General features: G+C 25.2%; 4 protein-coding genes and 1 non-coding gene across 8 annotated transcripts in view; 2 read left to right on the forward strand and 3 right to left on the reverse strand.

The window, feature by feature from the left end:
- Positions 1-665: 665 nt before the first annotated feature.
- LOC114124036 (uncharacterized) lies at positions 666-2,215 on the forward strand. 3 transcript variants are annotated; one of them, XM_050202347.1, is made up of 6 exons: positions 666-822; positions 930-1,015; positions 1,080-1,318; positions 1,610-1,727; positions 1,794-1,919; positions 2,005-2,215. In XM_050202347.1, the coding sequence occupies exons 2-6, from the start codon at positions 1,013-1,015 to the stop codon at positions 2,176-2,178; spliced, it is 660 nt and encodes a 219-aa protein (XP_050058304.1). In that variant the 5' UTR covers positions 666-822; positions 930-1,012; the 3' UTR covers positions 2,179-2,215. The 3 variants fall into 3 exon arrangements, with proteins under 3 accessions (XP_050058304.1, XP_027843002.2, XP_027843001.2); XM_027987201.2 differs by having other exon boundaries at positions 673-822; positions 933-1,015; XM_027987200.2 differs by lacking the exon at positions 666-822 and having other exon boundaries at positions 847-1,015.
- LOC114124035 (CAP-Gly domain-containing linker protein 1-like) lies at positions 2,183-4,562 on the reverse strand. Its single transcript, XM_027987197.2, has 7 exons — positions 4,240-4,562; positions 4,030-4,172; positions 3,809-3,960; positions 3,407-3,745; positions 3,112-3,338; positions 2,825-3,038; positions 2,183-2,513 (listed from the first exon to the last, which is right to left on the reverse strand). The coding sequence occupies exons 1-7, from the start codon at positions 4,293-4,295 to the stop codon at positions 2,247-2,249; spliced, it is 1,398 nt and encodes a 465-aa protein (XP_027842998.2). The 5' UTR covers positions 4,296-4,562; the 3' UTR covers positions 2,183-2,246.
- A 1,753-nt stretch (positions 4,563-6,315) lies between these two features.
- Positions 6,316-7,290, reverse strand: LOC114124028 (cytochrome b-c1 complex subunit 8). Its single transcript, XM_027987189.2, has 2 exons — positions 7,123-7,290; positions 6,316-6,741 (listed from the first exon to the last, which is right to left on the reverse strand). Exon 2 carries the CDS (start codon positions 6,736-6,738, stop codon positions 6,487-6,489), a length of 252 nt encoding a protein of 83 aa, XP_027842990.1. The 5' UTR covers positions 6,739-6,741; positions 7,123-7,290; the 3' UTR covers positions 6,316-6,486.
- Positions 7,291-7,484: 194 nt separating this feature from the next.
- Positions 7,485-24,012, forward strand: part of LOC114124026 (calcium uniporter protein, mitochondrial) — a 71,328-nt gene continuing 54,800 nt past the window's right edge. Inside the window, exons 1-2 of one of the 2 annotated variants that reach the window (XM_027987185.2) lie at positions 7,485-7,658; positions 21,801-21,918. In XM_027987185.2, the coding sequence (XP_027842986.1) occupies positions 7,545-7,658; positions 21,801-21,918 (232 nt within the window). In that variant the 5' untranslated portion in view covers positions 7,485-7,544. Of the gene's footprint in view, positions 7,659-21,495; positions 21,577-21,800; positions 21,919-24,012 lie in introns of those variants that run through there. The other variant, XM_050202346.1, reaches the window with a different exon arrangement.
- On the reverse strand, positions 17,311-17,392 carry Trnas-aga (transfer RNA serine (anticodon AGA)). Its single transcript has one exon. It is a non-coding gene; the product is annotated as a tRNA-Ser (tRNA).

Genomic DNA, 24,012 nt, shown 5'->3' on the forward strand with positions numbered 1-24,012 from the left:
ATCAAAAATATTCCAATACACTATATAAACAACAATAGTAGCTGACTTCTATAATTTCAGAAAACCATAATAAATTAAATTTTTTATTTTTTTATATGATAAATATATTAAGTTATAAATATATAATAATAATAATTTATCACATTATTTTTTTTACAATTAATTACTTTTAATAACTCTTGACTATTGATTAAGTTAAAATTAATATTATTTTATTCATAAAAAGAATAAAGGTACCTAGTAGGTAGTCTTTGATCTTATTACATAGTTTAGAAAATTCTTGGTAGGTTTTTTTTTTTTATGAATTTTCTTAACAAATTCACTGATGATATGTGATATTGTAAAAACAGTCCAAAGATATATAATATATTAGAAATATAAATAATATAATTCGATATAATAATAAAGTCTGTCACGGACTAAGATGCAAGAACTTTAATTAATAGGTCTATAGCCCTATAGAGTATAGTCAGTATAGCCGTATAGGTTAAAACACTGAGAACTTAAAAGTCTTTTAGGGCTAGTGTCTATACTAAATACTAATACTCTATAAAGTCGATTCTTTTAACTGTGGTATCTATTCGAATAAATTACTTTTTATCACATTTTCCTTATCACACGACACCGGTTATTTTGTGATATTAACTATCATTTGTCAATAAAGATTTATCATAAATATTTTCATTTTTTTTCATAAAACTCATATTATAAGACATTAGGTATAACTGGTAATAAATAAAATATGAAATAGGGAGAATTCTGGGAATATTATGCTATTAAAATTCATAATGTGCTGTTGTGATGCATTATAATTTGTAATTTGTAAGTCATATTACATTAAGTTAAATACAAAGATAAATAAAATAATTTATTGTTAAAGTTTAAACATCTATGGTTAGATGGATATTATTTTATTTAGATTGTTTTAGTAGGTACATCTAGTTAATTTTATTGGCATCGTAGGATATTGAAAAATAAAAAGGTCTTCAATTATTTTCACAGATCATTTATAATGGTAATTTTTTTTTGTTAATAACATTATTTTTTTTTTGTTTTTAATAAATTTATTTTTTGATTAGAGTAAGTGTTCAAGATTAATTAGCTGGCGTCGTTTAGCTCTAGGAGTAGCCTATTGTCAAACAAAAGCCACTAACCCTGATAAGGTCGAACAACCAATTGTTATACAATTGAATCAAATAAGCGAACAACTGACTCACAAATATTTGTTACAACAAACATGTACTATCTCAGTAAACAGTTCTTGTCAAATGATCACAATAGCACACGTTGCACTCGTCGATGCATCACAAAAATATAAGTAGGTACCTCTTACTGTGGCCTACAGCAGTAAATAGCAGTGTAATGTTAGAAAACTCAAATCTCAAACTTACCAAAGTGATAGTTTTCAAAACTTAAGTCCTATAGGTTATAATGCTTTGAATAAGTTATTTTATTTATAAAATATTTTTGCTTGTGCAAATCCAAATTTTAAAACATATATTCCAGTATAGGTAAAAGATGACTCAGACCATTAGTTCCTTATTCTTGGCTTATAGAATTATTAATATTACTTATCTAAAATATTACTATTTAATATTTTGTTTCTAAGAGATGTACTAATTAAGAGTATGGACTTATTGGAACCCAATGATTTGTTTGATGACAAATTAGAAGATGATTTTATGGAATCTCGATATGATATTGCAAATGCAAAATCATTTTATTTGGTTAGTATATTTATAATTTACATACTTTTTTATTATTTAATATAAACCATTTATCATAATTTAAAGGATTCTATTAGTGCTATGAAATGTGCTTTACAATTAGGAAGATCAAATGCACTAATGGCTTACACAGTAGAAGCAAACACTGTATTAAATAGTTTATCAGAAAAACTTTACTCAGCTGAAAAAGAGGTACCTATAATAATTATTTTATATTTTTCCACCACAAAATTATGAATAAGTTATTATATATTTACATGAATATTTGAACTTTTAGTTTCAATCTTGTACTGAAGAGATAAGAAAATTAGAAGAAAAATTTACTAAATTGTTGGCAGACTCTATCAAAACAACTAAGAATAAAGAAAATTTAGAAGAAAAAAATATTAAATCATTGGCAGACTTTGTGAAAACATCTGAGGATGAAGACAATGTAATAAACCACGTATAATATATAAAACATTAAATAGTATATTTATTATTAACAATGCAAGTATAATATATTTAGTTAATATTCCATTATTCCTGTGAACTATCACTATTAGAAGATTCACCACTTATATTGTCAGAATCATATGATGAATACCTCTTATTGATTGGCTGTTTTAATAGTTTAGACTTATAATAATTTTCATTGTTGTCTGTATCTTCACTGACTTGATTTAATTTTGCTAAAAGTATATCCTTTTGTGTTCTAGACATAGAGATTCTTGGTATTTGAATTGAAGCTGTAGTTTTATCTTCAAAATCATTTTTTATAGTTTTTAATAGTTCTGGTTGATTTTCCTACAATTAAATTAGTATTAAATTTATTTACTGTACTAAAGTAACATTTTATAGGAGTTCCGAGTTAACATATACATTTCAAAGAACTATTTTTGGATCTAACTAAGTATATATTTTAATGATGTCCCTGCTTATTCCCCTCCTCAAAAAATTGTTTAATAATTAGTTTTGAGTTAGATAATTTAAATTTGTAGTTATTGAGTAGCCATAACCATAATATGTCTATTATTACATTATTTTTTTATAAATAATTTTATATTAACCTTTCCTATTCTGATTATAAAACTAAAATATATCTCTTAAGTATTTACTTTTGTCAACTTGGTCACATCATTGTCTATCCAAGACATACTGCTTGGTGTTGTTGATGTGTATAATTCTTTATTGTTTTTTATTGAATATCTACTGTTTTTTTCTCGATCTTCGTGAAATGTTTCTGGTTTAATGGATATTGACCCATTAGTTTTGTTTAAAGATTCATCTGTTACACTACCTTGTCTATCACGTATTGCTGGCTTTAATACACTATTTAATTTATAAATACAATTAAGTTTCTACTACTAGAAGTTCTAAGTTCAAATTTACTAGATTTACTAACCGAGATTTTATGCTTATTGAATCTTCAGTTATGCCTTTGGTAAAGTTTTGTCTTGAAATATAACTTTTATTTTTGAGTTTATCCAAACATGATCTTAGATTTTTGTTTTCATCTTCTAAATGTTTGACTTCATCGATTTCATGTTGTAATTCTTTGATTTTAGTATTTTTTAAATTTATATTATACCTATGTGATTTGTTCTGAAGTTCTAATTTTTTCATAATATTCTAAAACATAAATTTAAAAAAACATATTTTAAGTTATTTATTAGTTATTGAGCTAAATAAAAATTTACCAAAATTTTATCATCTTGTTTTTTTATTGTATTCAGTGCTTCTTCTAATTGATCTGATAATTTTTCTTTTTTACTAAGCTGTTTATTTTGAGATAAACCTAAAAGGTGTTTATACTGTTTTTGTAAAGTTATTAATTCAATATTCTGCGACTTGTATCTATTTTCCATTTCTTTAAATGAGATTTTAATATGACGTATTTGACTTTTTAATGTGCGTACTTCCTCTTCATATGATTTAATTTCTTGTGGTAATTTGGATTGTTTACCTTCATACATAGATAATGCATTTTCGTGTCGCTTTATCAATGTGTTCAATAAACGATTTTCTACAATCAATTCCTAAATTGTTTACAAGTATATTAATTATTGTTTTAATTGTGGTCATATTTTAAACAAACTCACACGCGTTTTCATATGTGCTTCAATTAGTTCATTCTCTAGTTTTTTGATCCGTATTATGTGGTGGTTAATTAGTAAATTATTAACATTTGATGAATTTGATCGAGCTCCAGTACAGTTAGTATAAGTTGTTAGATATGGTGAATTTGATACGCCTGCCAAAATATTACTGAATAAAATTAATTTTTACAAATATTACAACTGTAGTTAAATAATTAACTAACATTGTCTTCTTCTGTTGGCTGACAATGTGTGCATACGTATTGGTTTTAAAACTTTTTTCTTCTTATGCTGTTGGATTTGAGTACTGTTTATTTTTTTATTACTAAATACAGGCAGTTCCATGATATACTGCCCATTAATTTCTCTAAGCAGTGAATAAATAATAACAATTTACATATTAGTTACATTTGCATGTAATAATTTACACATACTCGGAATATGAACCATCATTAGAATGTAAAACTGACTCACTCTGCTCTTTATTCATTGGATATAATATAAAATATCTAAATACAGTTAAATTATAATTATATAATATACAGTTATATACAAATATTACTGTTAAAAGACAAAATTCTAATACGTGGTATTAGTGGTATATTATTGATTTTTATCACCCATAGCAACAGAAACAATTCATAGCATGCAGTGTACTAGGCCAATGTAACTTATATTATTTTATTAGTATGTGAACAATGAAATTATCTTGACTACATAATTATTTGTAATTTTAAAGCTTAAACTTAAAGCAAAAATTATGCTTTAAGTATAAAAGGTATATTAAAATAATTTAAAATAAATACCTAAGTACCTCTTTCTTAACTTAACCTACAGAATAGAACATTTTTACTTACTATTTTTTCTCTGTTGAAGTTGTATCTACTTTTAGTAAAATATTTGTTGATATGGTAATAATATACAGGTAGTTACTGCTGCTGGCTTTTAAAATGTAAGAAATCAATAAATTACCTGTATTATATTTTACAGTTAACAGGTAAGTGTTTAAGATTATAAACATGTGAAAAAATATAAGTTATGAGCTTATGACATATCACATTTTGACCATATGGTATGTAAATATAGACCAAAAAATCAATCAACCCTTCATAAAAAATGTACAAGTTTGATAAGTATAAATGCAATCTATACCTTAGATATAAAGTAGATTTTTTGTATATAATTTAAATTACATACTCTTACTTAAGTATAATATACAGAATATTTATTAATTGTTTTTTTTATAAAACTACATATTACCTAGACAAAATGTTCGAACTTAGGGGTACTATCTAGTGGTTAGTACCTACTTTAGTTTTTATTTAAATATATTTCTGCTTATCAAGGTTTGTGGGTACTTTACAGGTTCTGTTCTACTATCTAGGTACCTACTTTGTTTTATTATTTTAATAGTAAGCTATAAAAAAGTAAGAATGAAACTAAATTTGAAACGTGAATTAAGAAATGTAGATAATGAAAGTTCTTTAAATAATAAATGTTTAGATATATTATTTAAATTGGGACAGTTAAAATATTAAGAATAGAAGCAAGAATGTTTGTTAGGTTGAAATTAAATACCTATCTATACAAAAATTATGTTCTTTTTAAATACGTTAACTGTAGGAATAAAGTGTCATACAAGAATGGCGTTATTTTATTTTTTTTATTAAAATTTATTGAGTATTGATTTAAAAAAAATAAGAATGTTACAATAACGATATAAATAAAATGTACTCCTAGGTAGTTCAAAAATTGGTAAATTTACTCTAATAACCTACTTGTACATTTATCCTGCGCAAAAAGGATTTTTGATATAATCTTATTATGTAACAATCCTTCTTGGTGCTGATATGGAACCATTTTTAAAATATTTTGAATTAATTCTTAAATTATCTACCTATTTTAATAAAACATTAAAATTTTTTCTTCTTGAAATAGCATCAAAATTGCTTAGATTAAACCCTTTAATTAGCGGATGTGTAGCGATTTAACTATATTTCATACTTATATTTTTTTAGTAAATATCGTAAATTTGATTTATAAACAAATGGCTAATTGTATTTAAAAATATTAAAATTAAAATTATATCATATATGAGAGGATTGATGGATCCAACTAGATTATAACTCATAATTTTGATGTATCACAAAATATTAATATTAATAATAAAAAAAAAAAAATACCTACTTAATAAAATTAATAATTCATTAAAATTTATTTTGTTTAAATTGATTTTTAATTTTATGTTGATTCCGTTATTATTTATTTATTTTTTTTTAAATTTAATTTATTAGTACCATTACATAAATTTGAAATATTCTTTTAATTAATGCATCATTATATTATGTTACTTTAAACCTAAAAATTAAAAAAGATTTAAGAATTTTAAATTGGATGAATAACCTTGTACCTATGTAATGCTGGGCATTTTCTATTCATCTGAATTTTTATAGATTGAACATAAATTTTAATTTTAATTTCTAAGTATGATAAAAAAAATAAATCATGTGTACTTTTTTTTATTAATTTAATGATTAAATTAAATTTATTTTAGCTAATTAACAAATTAAAACATTTTAATAATTTTTACTGTTGCTTTACAAATAATCATGATTGACAAATAAATTTCTTTTCTACAATAGTTTAAGATGATTAACTTTTACAGTAGAATTAAAAATAAGTTATTTGTCATTGGCAAAGTCAGCAGGATTCTTCCTCAAACTTTCATGATGAGCGTGAACAGCCCAATCGTAGACGAGATAACCAACAATCATTGGTGGAACTATGAATGGTAAATTAGAGGCTGTCCTTTTAATGGAATTGGGAACTCCATGAGAAATAAGTCCTTTAAATGCTTTTTGCTCAAATGGAGACAATTTGGTAGTTATAACTCCACGAATATCAGTTTTAAGATTTCCAAGTTCTCCACCCATATTCTGGAATCAGTAAATATGTATTAGTATATATTTGAGTAGTTAAAAAAAATTGGAATATTTATATTAGAAAATATCATTAATTATAAATAGTATACTACTATACTGTATACTGGATAGAAACATCAAGGCTGTTAAAGCCAATAATTGGATACTGTGCAATTATAGATTTCAATAAGAAGAGAGGATTATCAATAAAAAAATCGGAAAAGGTATTCGATGACTGAGACGTTTATACAAGATTGTCTAGGTCGTCAAGACTCATCGCCTGACACCTATTATAATTGTGGACTTTATAAGCCACATAATTAAGCGTGTTAGAGCAGAAATATTAGAACTATATACGGTTTATTACGATACTTAATATAAACATGTTGAACTTACGGTATTTTCTTGAGGATCGGGAACGAGTGAAAACGGAACGACGGTGTAGGACGACCGAAAATATATTAGAATTTAGAACTCAAAATTAAGTCGAAAACTTACTCGAGACGGCGTATTGCTGCTGCCTATCAATATCATATCGCGAAAAAGTCAAACTTCTAATCAGCTGTTTACAGAAACAGTGCATGTGCGATCGGTCGCGCGATGTCCTGGGTCACGGTTGCACTGGCGATTATGGTTTTATCACGGCGACTACGACAACGGTCGACAACTCGCGTCGGCGGTAGACTATCACGCGCACGCGGACCGATTAAAGCGATGATATGGGGGGGTGGGCGGGACCGACTATGCGTCTCTCACAGGCGGCGGGAAGACGCAGTTCGTAATTCTGCTTCAGTTGGACCGTACGTGTCGCGGTCGTTATGGCTGCGAATGCGGCATATCTCGTCGTCCGCGCTCGCATAATTTTCGGACTCGCACACCATCGCCGGGACGTCACCGCCGGTGGAATCACGAGAATATGCCGGACGTTTGACGTAAGTGCCCAAGAAATTTAGTCGGGGGGAGACGAAAGAAAATTGTGTTGGCAATTGTAATTTGTAGGTACAAGTCGCACGTACTTACTTGTATAGTTGTATGTATAATATTTTGCAGCCTCTCTGCTGTTAGTATAGGTACTTAATTTTCGACAGCGTTGTGTATTCGGAGAAATATACAAACGGGCGCACGTCAGCTGTCTGTACACCACTCGCAGCTGTTGAGCGCGTATCGCCGATTATAATATGCCGATATATATACACGATTTATGAACATAATATATTTTATACAATGAATACGGCTTATCATTTGGTATATTTAATTACTAACGACTCCCACTTTTATGAATAAGTTTAAGTCAATTTAACGATCAAGTAGGGGGATACATAGTAAAGCTAGGGGGCAGCCTTAGATTTTTATCCATACTTAATTATATTTTATGCGTAGGTAGGTACGTGTGTACTCTGTACGATGTCATAGGTATTTTATACACACTTACGTTTTATAAGAATTTATTATAGGTACCTGCTACAATACTAATATTATTCAAAATTACTGTTTATTATGATAATTAAGTAAAAATAGCCTTGTACCTGTTACAAAATATTAATAAAAAAAAAAAAAAAAATTAGAAATTTTAATTTTGTTAAAATTTACTATCGGTTAATAATTGTTATAATAGATTTTTACGATAAATTTAGATGTAGATATAATTTTATAAACTATGTTATCGCCAGTGGCTTACAGTGGGAGAGGGAGGTCCGATCCATTAGGAAAGCAGGGGTAACCGTCCCGATTAAAGATGGACTGTAAAGGGCTTTACTCTCCTAAAATTTTTAACACTCGCTACAATAAAAAAAAATGTGGATTAAAAATTTTTTTTTTAAAAATCATAAAACAATATTTGTAAATGATTATAATACAAATAGTCAATATAGGTATAAATACGAATAAATAATATATAATATGTATAATTTAAATTATAATTTTGTTGTTAGACGATTTATACTATGGCGTATATGTTTTGTGTGCTTACCTATATTATGTTGTTAAATTGATCTAATTTATTCATTAGTTTGTTAATTCGATGTTAACAAGATATTCACTAGTTTAATAATCTCTACTATTTGCAGAAAGTATTTCAATTTTCATGCACAAATAAAAAATTGAGACTAACATTTGTGTAACTTTTTTCAAAAGTCTAAGAAGCTAGAACTTAAAAAGAACTTAAATATCATCTTTTATCTATATAAAATGTCATATATATCAAAGAGTAAATTTCTGTGTCACTTTTCAGACAAAAGCTTAGCAAAATCCTCTTAAGATTTCAAGTCTATAGTTGTCCCATTGCATAACATGCTAATCAAAAATGACTATACCTACCTATATTTATTTTATAATAGCACGCGGTTCGTACGTTGCTGACACTGCATATAAATGCAATTATCCTTATTATTTTGTATATTAAAAGTTATAAACAGTACCTAGTTCCTGGCTGAATAAATTTTATATTTTCATTATTGTTTATTATCTATAGTATGCCTAAATGCCTAAATAATATATTTATTTTGATAGTAACTTTTGTAATAATATTTTATTAAAAAGCTTATAAATTTACATTGTTCAACTTGCCAGCCTTAGAAAGCCTGCGACCCGGTTGGATTAGTTCCATTGTCCCATCTGGCCAGTCCACTACTGGTCGTCGCTTACAAATAATTAATAATACTTTTTTCCTGCTGTACTGGGCTGATATTTTTACAATTGAATTTATCACGATGAGGAGTTTTAATTAGGGTTTAGGATAATTGTCTCAGTTAACCTACTTATCCCACTCTCAGGATCCCTTTTGATACGATATAAATCCTAGGAATTTGGTTACATCTTACACATAATTAGCTACATTAACTTTATACACACCTGGTTACCAATCTAACGATATAGGTATTCTTTGAACCGTGATTATATTTGAAGGGTTAGCAAATAAAATAAACCTAATATGTAGACCTTTTCATATCATTTATGCTTATATGACTACCTACCGTCGAGATTAAAAATAAACAAATCACTATCCATCCCCCATCCATAAACGAGTCATGAGACATTAACACGCTGTGATGCATAATTAAAAGTCCGCGGGTCTCTTGGGAAAACTGCTGTTAGAAGACGTCGTCAGGAAGTTTAGTTCCGACTAACTTTGGGCTTTAGCGTAGATACAAAATAATATATTATAGTCGTATAGTAGGTATATGATAACGCGTTGTACTTCCTTCACACTCTACATACTTGGAAAATAATATTATATATACCATAATTTCATACTCACTACGAGGACTTTTACAGCTAAATAGAGAAAAAATTATGTAAATTATTTGTACAAGTTCCGTTGACGCCTATTATTTTATTTTGATTATTGATTGATACGAGTATATACTTTGAAACGAGTAATTATTATGGTTGAACTTAAATAAATATGTTTCGTTATAACTTATGTTATCGATATCTATTTTTTGATTTCTATATTAATTATACGTGTAATACAACTTATGTACGAGATACATGGGGACAACTAAAATTCAAATTACAGAAGTGCTAAAATTGTATACACATGGATTACAACCCTTATGTGACCACTACCACTGTCAAATGCATATTAAATAAAATATTTATTTTTAGCCTACTGCTTGGTTACTATTATACATATTGAAATAAATATATAATTTATAAGTTTAGTAATATAAAAACATTAACAAATTAATAATTATTTCATACGGTATCTAATAATTACTTTAACAACGTTTTTCTATAAATCATATTTACCTATTTAATTTACACTTGTGTAATTTTTCTGTATTTAACGCATGTAGACATTTGTGACATACCTATTCGTTTTAGTAATTAGGTACCAAAGTCTCTTAATGATAATTTAAAATTATGAAGATTTAACAATCGCATTCGTTAATTTTTTTTAAAAAGTCTTTATACACATATTATCTAGATTCAAATAATTGTCATTGTGACAACTTAAAATATGAAGCGGGTCGTCAGTATCTCCTAATCTCACTTGATCAGTGGTATTTTTTTTTACATACTTAACATTTTTTTAAGCTGATACCTATAGAAATACGAATAAAAAATGTTACTTCTTAGATAAAAATATAAAATTGATAAAGACTTTTGAATTGTGGATTAGTGAAATTTGCTTCTATATTATATTGTTATTATTGTTTCACAAAACATAGGTATAATAAATAATAAAATGTATAAAATTAAATCGTGATATTCTGGGACTGCACTGCGGCAGTATTTATACTATATCTACACCAATAAAGCTTTTCTGAAATTCATTACAATTTATAAACATGAAATGTTTTTCTATACTTATAAAATATCTTTAAGTAGGTAATAATATGAATAAAATGAAAATCTTATAAAAAAACGACCGCATTTTAGTAATTTTATTCTAATCAAAAAATATCTTGGATATTTTGTGTGCGCTAATTTTTCCATAAAATAAGGGCATTAAAGACTTTAGCATTTCCTCCTATAGTTGCATTAATTTCACTACTCACTTTTCAGGTCTAAAAAAATAATATTAGTGTACCATAAACATGGTCGATTTGTTATTTTTTAACAATTTATTTATAATGTTTAATAATTTGTTTTTTTAAACTTTTAACTTCCGTAGTTCCGTGTCTCATAATATTTATTATATGAGTGATGTTTCATGTGATTGGAATTTGGTTCATTAGTTAAATTAATGTTATTTCGTTGTCTGCGATATATTTTGAGCCTTTATGTTATATTTTCTCTTAGAACTCGCAGTAAAATAAATTAATAACAACTGTATTGAGCATTGTTATCATTTGGAATATTTGTGTCTTTTTTTTTACTCTCATTTTTTTATAGCATGCTGAGCAATGCATTATTATAGTATTATGTATAGCTATATTACCTTGGTAGTTAACAATTTTTTTAACAGTAGTCACTATAAAGAATTGACTAAATTTAATTTTAACAATTTTTGATATGTATGTATCTTATGGCGGGGGTCATTCTGTTAATTTGTGCAACACCGAGAATGTTAACAGTCCAACGGTGATTGTTTATAGCAACCGGTTGCTATGTAAAAATTTAAAAAAAAAATTAATAACAAAAAAAAATATATATTATATTTACTGTAGGTAAATTTAATTTAATCCTCTTCTCGTATCTCGTATCTAACAAATAATCAACATCGACATTCTTATGTCAACTATGTTCAGTAGAAATTAGACATATACATGTACCGATGTATTTGTATGTAGTGTAGATATAATATAGGTTTTTTTTTTAACTTTTCTTAAAAACCTTCTGTTAAAAACTTTTTAAAAATTATTTTTGATGTAAATATAATAAAGTTTGTTGGATACTAGTGGGATAGTTAAAAATTTGAACAAATATTGTCATCGGAAAAATATATATTTCATTTCATTACATTCTATACTAATAAATAGGTGTACAATTAATTATAATATACGTAAATATGTGATAATATATTCACTGGCGAATGTTCATCTTAACACAATTTGAATGTTTTATTAATTTAATATAATATTATAATATGTAAAGATTTCAAAATTTTTACGTTAAAAAGTCTGTTAACATTTTCACCGGAGATATTTCGACGCGTCACCACTTCATGATCCAATTAGTACTCATATTATAACTGATAACCATAAAATATATATCAAACATACGTTGAAGTGTTGTGATTATAATCTTATAATGATGAAATATTTATGCTGAGTTACTGTGCATCTATATAAGTGAAGGAGATGAGTCGATTTTTTTAGTGGTCGTGTTTTTATGTAAAACTTATTATACTCGAGCGTATTTATGATTTCTTGGTATTTGGCCAATATATTATTAATGTTTTCAAAAAGGTTTAAGGTTTAAGTTTTAAATATATATTTATAGAAAATGATTATAATTCCAAAGTGATTTAATTAAAACATAATTCAGTAACGTAAAATTTTGCTTGTGTAGTCAATAACATGAATATATAGGTTAAACTTATTTAAGATCTTTTAAAAATTTGGTATACTATTGACATAGGTATATATACAATTTTAAACTTTTGGAATAACGTTTATAAAAACTATAGTTTTAATACATAGTTGCGTATTACGCATTAAGTTAACAGAACATTGAAATCATTTTAAAATTTTCTTGAAATGTTTAAGAAGCCGTAGCCACCTCAGATACCTTTTTCACATCACTGTATTAATTTAAAAATAGAAAGTTTTACATTATTTTTCATTATACAAATTAAGGTTTATATGATTTTAAACAAAGTTGTTTAGTGATTTGTTTGACGAATAATGGATTTAATGTTAAGGGCATATGAACATTTTTTTTCTAATGCTGTATTTGATAGTATTTAAGTAATACTTTTTTAATGGTAAATATTTAAATAAAATAATAGTAATTTGTGAACAGATACTGTACTTATTGAAGCGATTCTTCTCAAACTGAGGGAGGGGGGGGGATACCAACAATTTTTAGAATCGCCAAATTCTTGTATTATCATGATGGGCGAGACCGTTTTCGACCAAAAACGTGCACTTTCCTTTTCGGCCGATTCACTTTTCGACCAAAACATATATTTTTGTAAAATTATTATGGCAATTATATAATTATGAAATTTTAGAATATTATTAAAACTATAAGTTGCATAAAATATAAAAAATTATTTATATATTTAATTATTATTAAATCAACATTATTTTTATATTAATATGTCACAATATGTATAATATTATATAAAATAATAAAATAATAATAATAATAAGTAATTTTGTCAAAAGATACAAGATTGTAAATATTTGTAATGAATAGTACCAAGAAATTTGAATTTGATTTGCAGAACTTTAAAACTCAAACTTTTAAACTTTAAACTTTAATATATGAAACAATACTGATAATTTTTGTCGTGAATGATGTATTATTAATATCGTTTTGTAAATAATTTCGTCAAGAATTGTATTCTTATGAATAATAATTCTCCAATTGCAATTGTAAGATAAATTGAAAAACCTAAAATTAAATTTTTTAGTATTTTTAAAATTGTTATATAATATTGTATTATATTGTGGTACATTAACATAAAAATAATGTTAGTATATTAATATTCTTATATTTTAAAAATGTTCTATCTATTATTTTACAACATTTTATGCCACTTATAAAAAATTATATACCAGAAATTATTTTATTTTTTTACATATATTATAAAAAATTTTTTTTGGCTGAAAAGGGAATCAGTCTTTTTTAAATTAGGTCGAAAAGGAAGGGTACGTTTTTGGTCAAAAACGGCTATGCCCATCATGATGATAATCATAACCATTATTGAAAATTACAATTAATAATAATTTGGGCTTGCCAACTATAAAACGTATAATTCATTTAATAAAATTAGGAAAATACTTCTAAATTTAGACTTAAAAATAACCAATAACACACGTTTTTTATCTGTGTTCCATTATTTAAGCGTCAGTTGCAAATTGTCCACCAGCCAAAATGAATTATACCTATGTTTATACTTTTTTACGTAGTAAAATTAAGTTAAGAAGTTGGCTGAATAAATTAATAATTATAAGAATAAGTAACCAAATCTATTGAACCAAGAATATTTGATAAAATAATTTCTAACTAACAACATCATACTAGTTAGGTATATTAAATTTAAAAATATAATGCACCTATAATATGAGTACATAATGTTAACTTTTTTAAAGATTGATTTTAAATAAACTTAGTGTAATAGATTTTAAATATTAGTACTGTAATAAATGTATCAAGTATTTATTATTTTTATTTTAATATAATGAAATCATATTAATTTGTCATTACTTTTTAATGTTATCTTAATAAAAGAGTCACTTAAAATCTTGATGAAATTTTAGCTTTATAGGGAGTCGGGCTTTAAAAAGGTCAAGAACCGCTACTGTACAGGAATATTATTAAAAAAAAAAAAGAAAGAAATATATAAGAACATATTATATTAGTATTTGTCTATTGATTATTATGCCATTTTTATTTAAGATTAAAAAAATCATTAGCTCAGAAGTATTTATTACAAAAATAATAAGATTATTTATTATTAGAAATTTAATTAAATATTTTTCCATTGTATATTTTATTAAAGATTCTCGAAACATTTATGTATTATTATAATTCTATTCTAAATTATATTAAATAATAAAAACTCGTGTTTTGTAAGGAATTCAAACCATATTTTATAACAAACCAACTTCTAATTAATAGTAAATTTTACAATATAGGTTACTGAAAATTGGAATTTTTACATATTTGTATTAAAGTATTATAGGTAAAAGTGAATTTTAATATTTAATATATTATGCACTACCTACCTATTTAGTAGTATACAAATTACATCATATAATATTATATTAAAATCGTAATTTATCAAACTATCATATTTATTAAATTCCATTTAAATTTAAAAGTATTATGTTTTTTGTTTTGTTTTGTAAAATGAGACCTCAATAATAATTAAAATATTTTATACTCAGACATTAATTAAACATGAGTAATTTTATCACTTGAAAGTAAAAAAAATTGAATAATACGGTAAAAGAAATTATTTTTTTAACCAATAACATATAGTATTATGATACCTATTTAAAAAATTCGATTCATGTATGATATATCTATTGAAATAAATGATAATCTGGAAACATATCTAATAACTAGATAATATAGTAACACGTTGTTGATGATTTTATTAATTTTAAGTTTTATCTTTATTATAATTTTTAATACTTATTTCAGTATATTTTTAAATAGTATAGGTACGAAATTATATTTTTTCTTTAGTGTAGATTGTAGAAATATTCATTAAATAATATTAGATGTACAAACTTTTTGAACTAAAAGGTTAGTATTCAAACTTTTGCCGTTTCAACGGTAATATTTCCATTAGGTATTTTATATTTAACATGGTATTTATTAGTCTATTGCATATACCTGCTATTTATAAAATGTATATAATAATTATACTAAATACTAGCTACTTATCTAATAATTTTTTTAAATATATTTTCTAAGAAATCTTTTGTGGTATCTTTCTTTTTGTAAATTATAATTGAGAATGCGTATGCAGTGTTGGAGACTTGAATGGATGAGTAGATAGAATAACATTTTGGAATATTCTTGTAAGCATCAATTGGAAGAACTAACATCTAACTTTACCTACATAGTTAGTCTAATAAAATAAAATAATGCATACTTACAATTTCTCTATAGTTCTTTATTATTTTAAAAATGTTGTATGTGTGTGTGCACATTTTATAAATGTGTATATAAAATGTATCATTATTTTGAGGTAACGTAAATAATATTATGTAAAATAAGAATAATTACATTAAAAAAATAAATAGCTATTGCTTATTTTGTTATTCGAATGAATGAAAAATGGAATTAATAAAAATGTTGTAAAAGTAAAAAATATATACATCAAAGTGAAACTTTAGAAGTATAAATTTTAAGACATGAACTAAATATAGATAGAATAAAAAGTTTGGTGAAATGTATAACGTAAAATATATTAAATATCAAATCATTCGAACTTTATTGGTGTTGAGATTTTAATATTTTTTTATGTAGGTATTTTATTTTACCTATGGTTGTTCTATTATACAGTAAACAAAAGAATGCATTACATTGTTGTTATATAAACACCGTTTGACTATGCACTTACCGACATTTTCTGCAGTTTTTCCTATTGTCATTGTTGTATAAATTTGCGGAATTTTTCACCTCACAGCCAACCCTGCAGACAATCCCCATGACCGGTATGTGGAACACGCAACTCGATCGCACCGTACTACGTATATCGTACGACGTACTGACTCGTGACTGGGAGAAGTGTAGGGGGTCGCGCTAGCGCGCTATCGGATCAATGTTAAGACCCATGTTTGGGCGTTGGTTTTATTCCTTTATAATACGTATCTACATACACGCAACATCCGACTTTTCATTAACTTATTGGATCCCTGTTAATATATAAAAAATAATCATTAATTAAATCAAAGTTAGTGCAAAGTGTGAGCAATGACATTGAGCATAGTTTAATATAAAAAAAAAAAAAAAATTAATATTGTATAATAATTATAAATTTTTCGATAGTAACATGTTCATACATAAATATTCAATACACTAACATAAGTATACATTAAAAAAAAATTATTTTAAATAGGTTAAAAATTGTTCAAGTTCCTTAAAAGTATGAATTTATTTATCCAAATATTGCTAAAACATATAGCTTTAGAATATACTTCTATTTTAAATAATATTGTATGACATATTATTTATTTTTAAATATTCTGAAGCACATTAAAATAATAATAATAATATTAAATTATAATGTAATACGTTTATTTAAAAATCTAAAATCATCATAATACAATAATATATTAATATATATTTAATTAATACCATTAAATAATGAACATAATTATTTATACTTTTTTTGCTTGTAATTTAAAATGTTCAGAATTATAATATGTAAATAGCTTTATGAAAATAAAATAACCATCATGATCTACAAATAATTTATTCTGAAATTCCAAGACGAATTTAAAATTAACTCGCAGTCGGTAGGATTCGAACCTACGCTCCCAGAGGGAATCTGATTTCTAGTCAGACGCCTTAACCGCTCGGCCACGACTGCTTGTTGACTTACTTTTGTAAGTAAGTACATCTAGCTTCGTTATGTCGATATAACTTATTATATCACGTGTTATTGAAAAATAGTAGGTATGTTCTGTATTTTTGGTAATACATATAAATTAAAAAGTACCTTTGTCGTCTTTATACTTGTAGATAATATATATTTGTGTATTATGTATTATCTATGTTTATACATGAATACAAGAATTAGTAGTATCTCTACAGTATTCTGTACCTAGTATTTCTTTAAATTTTATATAAATTGTTTTATTTTTAGCTTAAAAATAACAGTTCTTACTAATTTTAGTTACGTAAAAAAAAATAAGTTTTGATTAATTAATATGTATAAAATAATGAATTTACTTTTTTAGATATATAAGCACATAAATATTTATAACTTACTACTTTTTATTCATGTGCCGAATGCCCGAATGCAGTAGATGTAAGTAGGTACCATATACTATATGCCCATATACCAATACATATGTACCAATGTACCATGTACCAATTACTAATTGTTATATTAACCAAATTTTCTACAAATATTTATTTTTATTTTTATACTTGTAAATTAATAAAATTGTAATGGTCTAATAAAGTTAATTTTCAAATTATTTCATTATTATCTGTATGTCTGTATGACTGTGTCTATAGAACATGGACTCTGTACATTTTAATATTCTTACGAGCTACTAGTACAATATCTAAAGAAATGTATTTTAAGAGTTGTACGCTGATGCCAAGTGCTGAATAAAAGATGGTCTTTCGTTTTTGACAAGAATCCAATTTTTTGTAATAAAACTTTGGTTTTTGCGGTAAATATTTTTTCTTTGGAGATAATATCTGTATAGGTACCTATACATTTTAAATGGACATAAATTTAAAATAAAAAATTCTATTGAACGTAGAGTAAATTGTATATTTGTATACAGTAAGGAATTTTCTTGCGTTCAACTCCTTTAGGTACATTACAAAATTAATAATACCTTTTTTAATAACATTCTACAAAGAAACTTTTAAAAAATTTAGAAGAAAATTTTTGGTTGGAGCGTTAAAGAAATTACTTTTTGATACATTTTAATGTATTTTATATAATGGTTATAACGCGATTAACCAACTTATATCCATTAAAAATAAATAAATCAGCGATAATAAAATAAATAACGTTTAATTTTATTATTATAAAATAAGTAAAATATTGATAGAAATGTATTTAATAATCATATAAATATTTATATATTTATAAATTATATTTTACCTGCATACATTTAAAAATACCTGTTGCATTTCTTATTTAAGTTTTTTATATTATAATTATTCATCAATAATTTGGTTAATTTTAAATAAAGAATATCAATTTATTGATACGTATTATTTAATCTGTGTGCATTATTGCTCGGTAAATAAATCACAAACTATATAATTATTACGAGTATAATATAAACATTCGAAGTAAATAATAAAACATGACCGACTGGTTTCAATGTCCACATTTGGATGTGATGTCATTAGTATGGTGCTTCGAGGTCAAGTACCTAGTATATTCCATTTCACAAACTGCGTCACCGTGTAGTATGATGTAGTACGATTCATCATTCAAAATGTGTATTTTGCGTTTCGAAGGCGTCATAGTATCATATTATACTGTTTAAATTTACGCATTTTCTTTCAAATAATTAAATAATTGTAATCTTAATTTTTTGTGGGTTTAGTTTAATACTGGAAATTTTTATTATTAGTATATTAATGGCCACATTTTTTCAAGTATTAATTTTACTATAGACGTAAATATGCAGGACTTATGATATTATGGTTTGGTGAGACAGATTTGAGGATAAAAAAAACTTAATAAAAATTGTCGGAAACTTTTGTTTTAATATACAATAATGACTATATTATGTGTAGATCCAATAAATACCGAATTACCTAAGTCAAGTATAATACCTATAATGTAGTATGTAAACATTAAGAGTTAAAACAGTGCATTGAGACTATTCTAGATCCTTTGAACCATGCTCCAGTGGCGCACCCGAGGGGGGGCTTTGGGGCTGTAGCTTTTTTTTACATATTAACTTATACATTATTAAACTGTAATATTATATTGCATATTGTCACAAATATAGCATTACATTGATTATTTTTTTTTCAAATTATATTGTAATGTTAGATATAAATTAATAGTTCAATAGAATGTGATAAAGTTTGTAGGTACTACTCTACTTAACCATATCAGTATTAACCATCATTTTAGTTTTAAAAAAACTAATTCTACAACTAACAAAATAAGTCAGACCACTATATTAAATATTTGTATATGCTTAATTTAAATCAAACAACATTATTTACCTAAAATTAATCTATATAAATAATGATCATTCTGGATTAAGTTTAATACGAATAATACGATTCATTCTAGTAACATTCAATTTTACTTAGTAACTGTAAACTGTAAAACAAATTAAGTTTTTAAAAATTATTCACTTATTTTATATATTATATAAGTATATACAGGATATTATACACACAATAGTTATGTTTAAATTAAATTTAAGCATAAAATCCACCTGTGTATAGAACTTTTTTCATTTAATAATTACAATTTGTTCATGGAGATTACTTTTGGCGTCGACTTAAAGAATTTAGATACTAACATTAAATTTGATGTTTATTTTTTTGGTGATTTTCCGAAAAGTGTTTAGTGTGTAACCAACTTAATAATGGCAATGTGGCACCAAATTCACAAGCTTGATAAATGCATTATTTTAAATTATACCTTATTAATTATAAGTTATTATAAAGGTTCTATCATAGAAATCGACGGAAGCTAAATAATCATATCATTTTTGTCATGTACAATATTCTCATTTACATTGTACAATGTACAATATATACATAATATATTTTATTAAAAACGATTCCATCGCCGTTTCATTTGATTTAATATTTATGAACCAACGTGCATACAAACTGCGTAAGGTACCTATCTAGTTTATACGTAGTTTGCATTTATGATTGTCACAACATACAATAATACTTTATATTCCAATAAAAGTCAATTTGTGCTTTTATTATTGTTTAATTTTGTTCAATTAGTTATCACCTTTATCAGTAGTTTTAGAAAATGTATTCTTAATTTTAGTATAAAATATATAAAAAAAAAAAAACCTAAAAAAAATTACAAGAATTAAAAAAAAATTGTTCATAAATTATATCTACATAATATATGAAATTTAAATTGATCCCCACGTGTATATCTTTTATAAATATAACTCAAACATATATTATATTATTATTAATTTTTTACTTTCTAGTCAATAAAAGATATTATTTTCTTTATACACTTTTTAAAAAATTCTATTCTAAATATATATAAAACAAGTGCGTACATTTCTGTACCTATTTATCTATATACTTAAACCTATACTTATTAGGGTGGTTCTTCATTGTAGGAGAAGAAAAAAGGTTATTTATTTATGCGGGACTCCCATTTTTTAAGTGTTATGAGAAAATAATTTGTGGCGAATTTTGTTATGATGAATTTCCTCCTTCTCATGCCGTTAGAGGGTTGAAAATTGATCAAAGAGGGTAGTTTGAGGTTTTTTTAATTTAATTCGAAAACTTTTGAGCCGAGCGTAAAAATATATAGAGCTATATTATAATGGAAACTCTAATTTCTATAATTTATGGATCCAAGTATTCCAGAATTATTACATTATAAACATCAGGTCCTATATTTTAAGCGAGTGTTAATAATTAATATTAAGAGTATAAAGGTTAAATTAGTATACACCGATGGGTTATGACACTTATAACATATAACTTATACAATTTGATACTTTTATATGTTTTGTATTCTTTTTTCTATAATAAATGAAGTGTGGGATATTGGGAAGTTTAAAATGTGTAATATATTGTTTATAAATATTTAGTGAAAAAATAGCTATAATTCAAATTATATTTTTATAATAACCTTCGTATTCAGGTATAAAATTATAAATATATTTATGTATTAATTGACTATATAAGACTGTATAACTAGTGATTAATGGTTTTAATGGTTATTATAATTTTTAAATATTTAACTATGAATTTAATTTGAAACAGATGAATTAAATGAAAAAACACACATTGTTGTAAAGCCAATACATTGAAATTCCAATGCTGAAAATGTTAAAATTCAAAAATGTATGTTAAATGTTCGAGTTTACTACTTATATAAATAAATAATAATTTGATTTGTTTTCTTTTTGAGTACTATAAGTGCTCTTGTGAATAAGTTTTAATGTTTTCACTACTATATATTATATTAAATTTATGTTTTCATTATAAAATGTCAAATTTAGTACCTACTTTTAATGATTTATAAAAATTAAGTTTAACTATCATCTTATTCATTGCATTTTTTGCAGGTTGTGCAACGATGCCGTCGTCACCATTGTAAACGATGGTCTAGCTCAATGTCTACAGTGTTTTCGGGTGATGATAATGAAGGAAAACAAATATTGAAACCTTCATATGAAAAGTCAGGTAAAAAAAGAAATATCGCACTAAAAATGATTATTTACCATGTGGTATTGAGCATATATAATATGCAAAGATCTTAGGATTTTTTATTGTGGAGGGGAGGGGGGTAGAGATATGAAAATGTATTAAAAAGTGAGCCAATACCTACAATATAAATACACCTTGATGCGAATATTGTGAAAAATGATAACGAATTTACGAATCAAAATATACTTTGATTATTATCACTAAATATCAGTTTAACGGGAAACTCTATATTATCTAAAACAAAAGGCCACAGGGGAGAAGATCTATCCCCAATATCGGCAATATCCCTCCCCGTGAAAACGAGCATGCAAATGCAGGCGCGGTCGCGCGGATCCAGCCTACATTGACGAAGGGGTGAATTATAAATATGTATAATTAATATTTACTATATAGATACCTACTGGTAAATACGAGTGTAGATATGTATGTATGCACATGTAATAGTACTTAATGCAATAATTCCTTATTAGTTATAATAATTTTTTTTTTTTTTTATAAACTGCAGCATTCTATGCTTTTATTAAATTATTTAATTTTTCCCTTTTCTTATAAAATTCACTATAAAATGTAGTATAAAAATTTAAATGTCAAAGTCCAATATCCTGTTTGATTGAGCAAATATGTTAATAACTTCATAATAATAATTAATTTTGTCAACAACAATTTATAAATTTATGTTTTAAAAATAAAAGACGAAGATTTGTGACTGAATAGTACAACAATATGACAATATGTTTTACATTGGATAAAACAAAATATTAAATTAAAATAAATTAACAGGTAGCAAATTTTGATACGGTCAACAGGGTGGAGGGCAGGTTCGTGTCAATGCATATTATGAATATTATTAATTACCGTTTAGATACAAGATTGGTTACTTTATTCGGTAATTTTTCTATAAATTGAATATAAAAAACACACATCATTGTAAAATCAATACATTCACTGCTCCGCTTACTATAAAAGGAAGAACACGATTACTTGACCTGTAAATAGTATACCTAAATAATATATGATGCACGATGCATTAAATGCAGTATTTATAACTTACTATGTTCCACGAGATATGTAGTGTTTTTTGTAATTTATCCATGGTTTTAGTCTTTATCAGTAATATTAGCATCCTATTTTTCTGTAATTGAAATATCACACACACACACATATACAATGGTCGGTACTCTAAGTCTCTAAAACATACATGTATTAAGTAAAAATTAACTTAATATTACTAATTGGAATGAGTTATGAGTGTTATGACTTTATGAGTAACCGACTAAATTATCGTATAACTTTAACGATAAGTGTTAACAAAAATGAAAATCATATTATCATATTATGTTACGTTATATAATATTATATTTAAACACAAAATAAATTTCTAAAAATGTATTACTCCCCAAATTTCACCTGGACAGGGAATTTCTAACCCTGGATTCCCTCTAAATACGGGCCTGAATTTACTATTATGATTAAAATTTGGTTCTGAATATCTCTTTTGAAAACTAAAATATATAGTGATAATAAAAAAAAATGTTCAAGGAAAATAGAATAATATACATTCATTAAATTAATAAATATTTTTATTTTATTCCAGCACATTTAAATAATTTTATATTTACATATAGATTTTAAAATGTTTTATTGATTATTACTACCTTGAAGCATTTTATGAATATAAATGGCTGTGTACAAAACTATAAAAAAATTATTATCATACTATTAATAATGTATCGTTATTCCTTTTTATCTATGTCTGTATTTATTACTTCATTCAACACATAAAAACATTTATGTTATTCTCAATACTTCAATAATAATTGATATTAATAAAAAGTAACTTAGCAGGTATGATGTTTTATTTTTTAGTTAATTAATTGAAAATTTACCGAAAAGTTAAATAAATAAAAAATGTTGAACTTAAGGATTTTTTAAAGCTAATTTAAAATTAATTTGATATAAAATGCCTTCATATTTATTTGTATATTGTGGCTACCTACCTTGTTCATTGTTATTTTTTACTTTTTTAAATATAGTGGTACCAAAACCTGTTTAATAAAGTTGATAAGTTGC

Source organism: Aphis gossypii, chromosome 2 (assembly GCF_020184175.1).
Source record: "Aphis gossypii isolate Hap1 chromosome 2, ASM2018417v2, whole genome shotgun sequence".
Classification (NCBI taxonomy): Eukaryota; Metazoa; Arthropoda; class Insecta; order Hemiptera; family Aphididae; genus Aphis; species Aphis gossypii.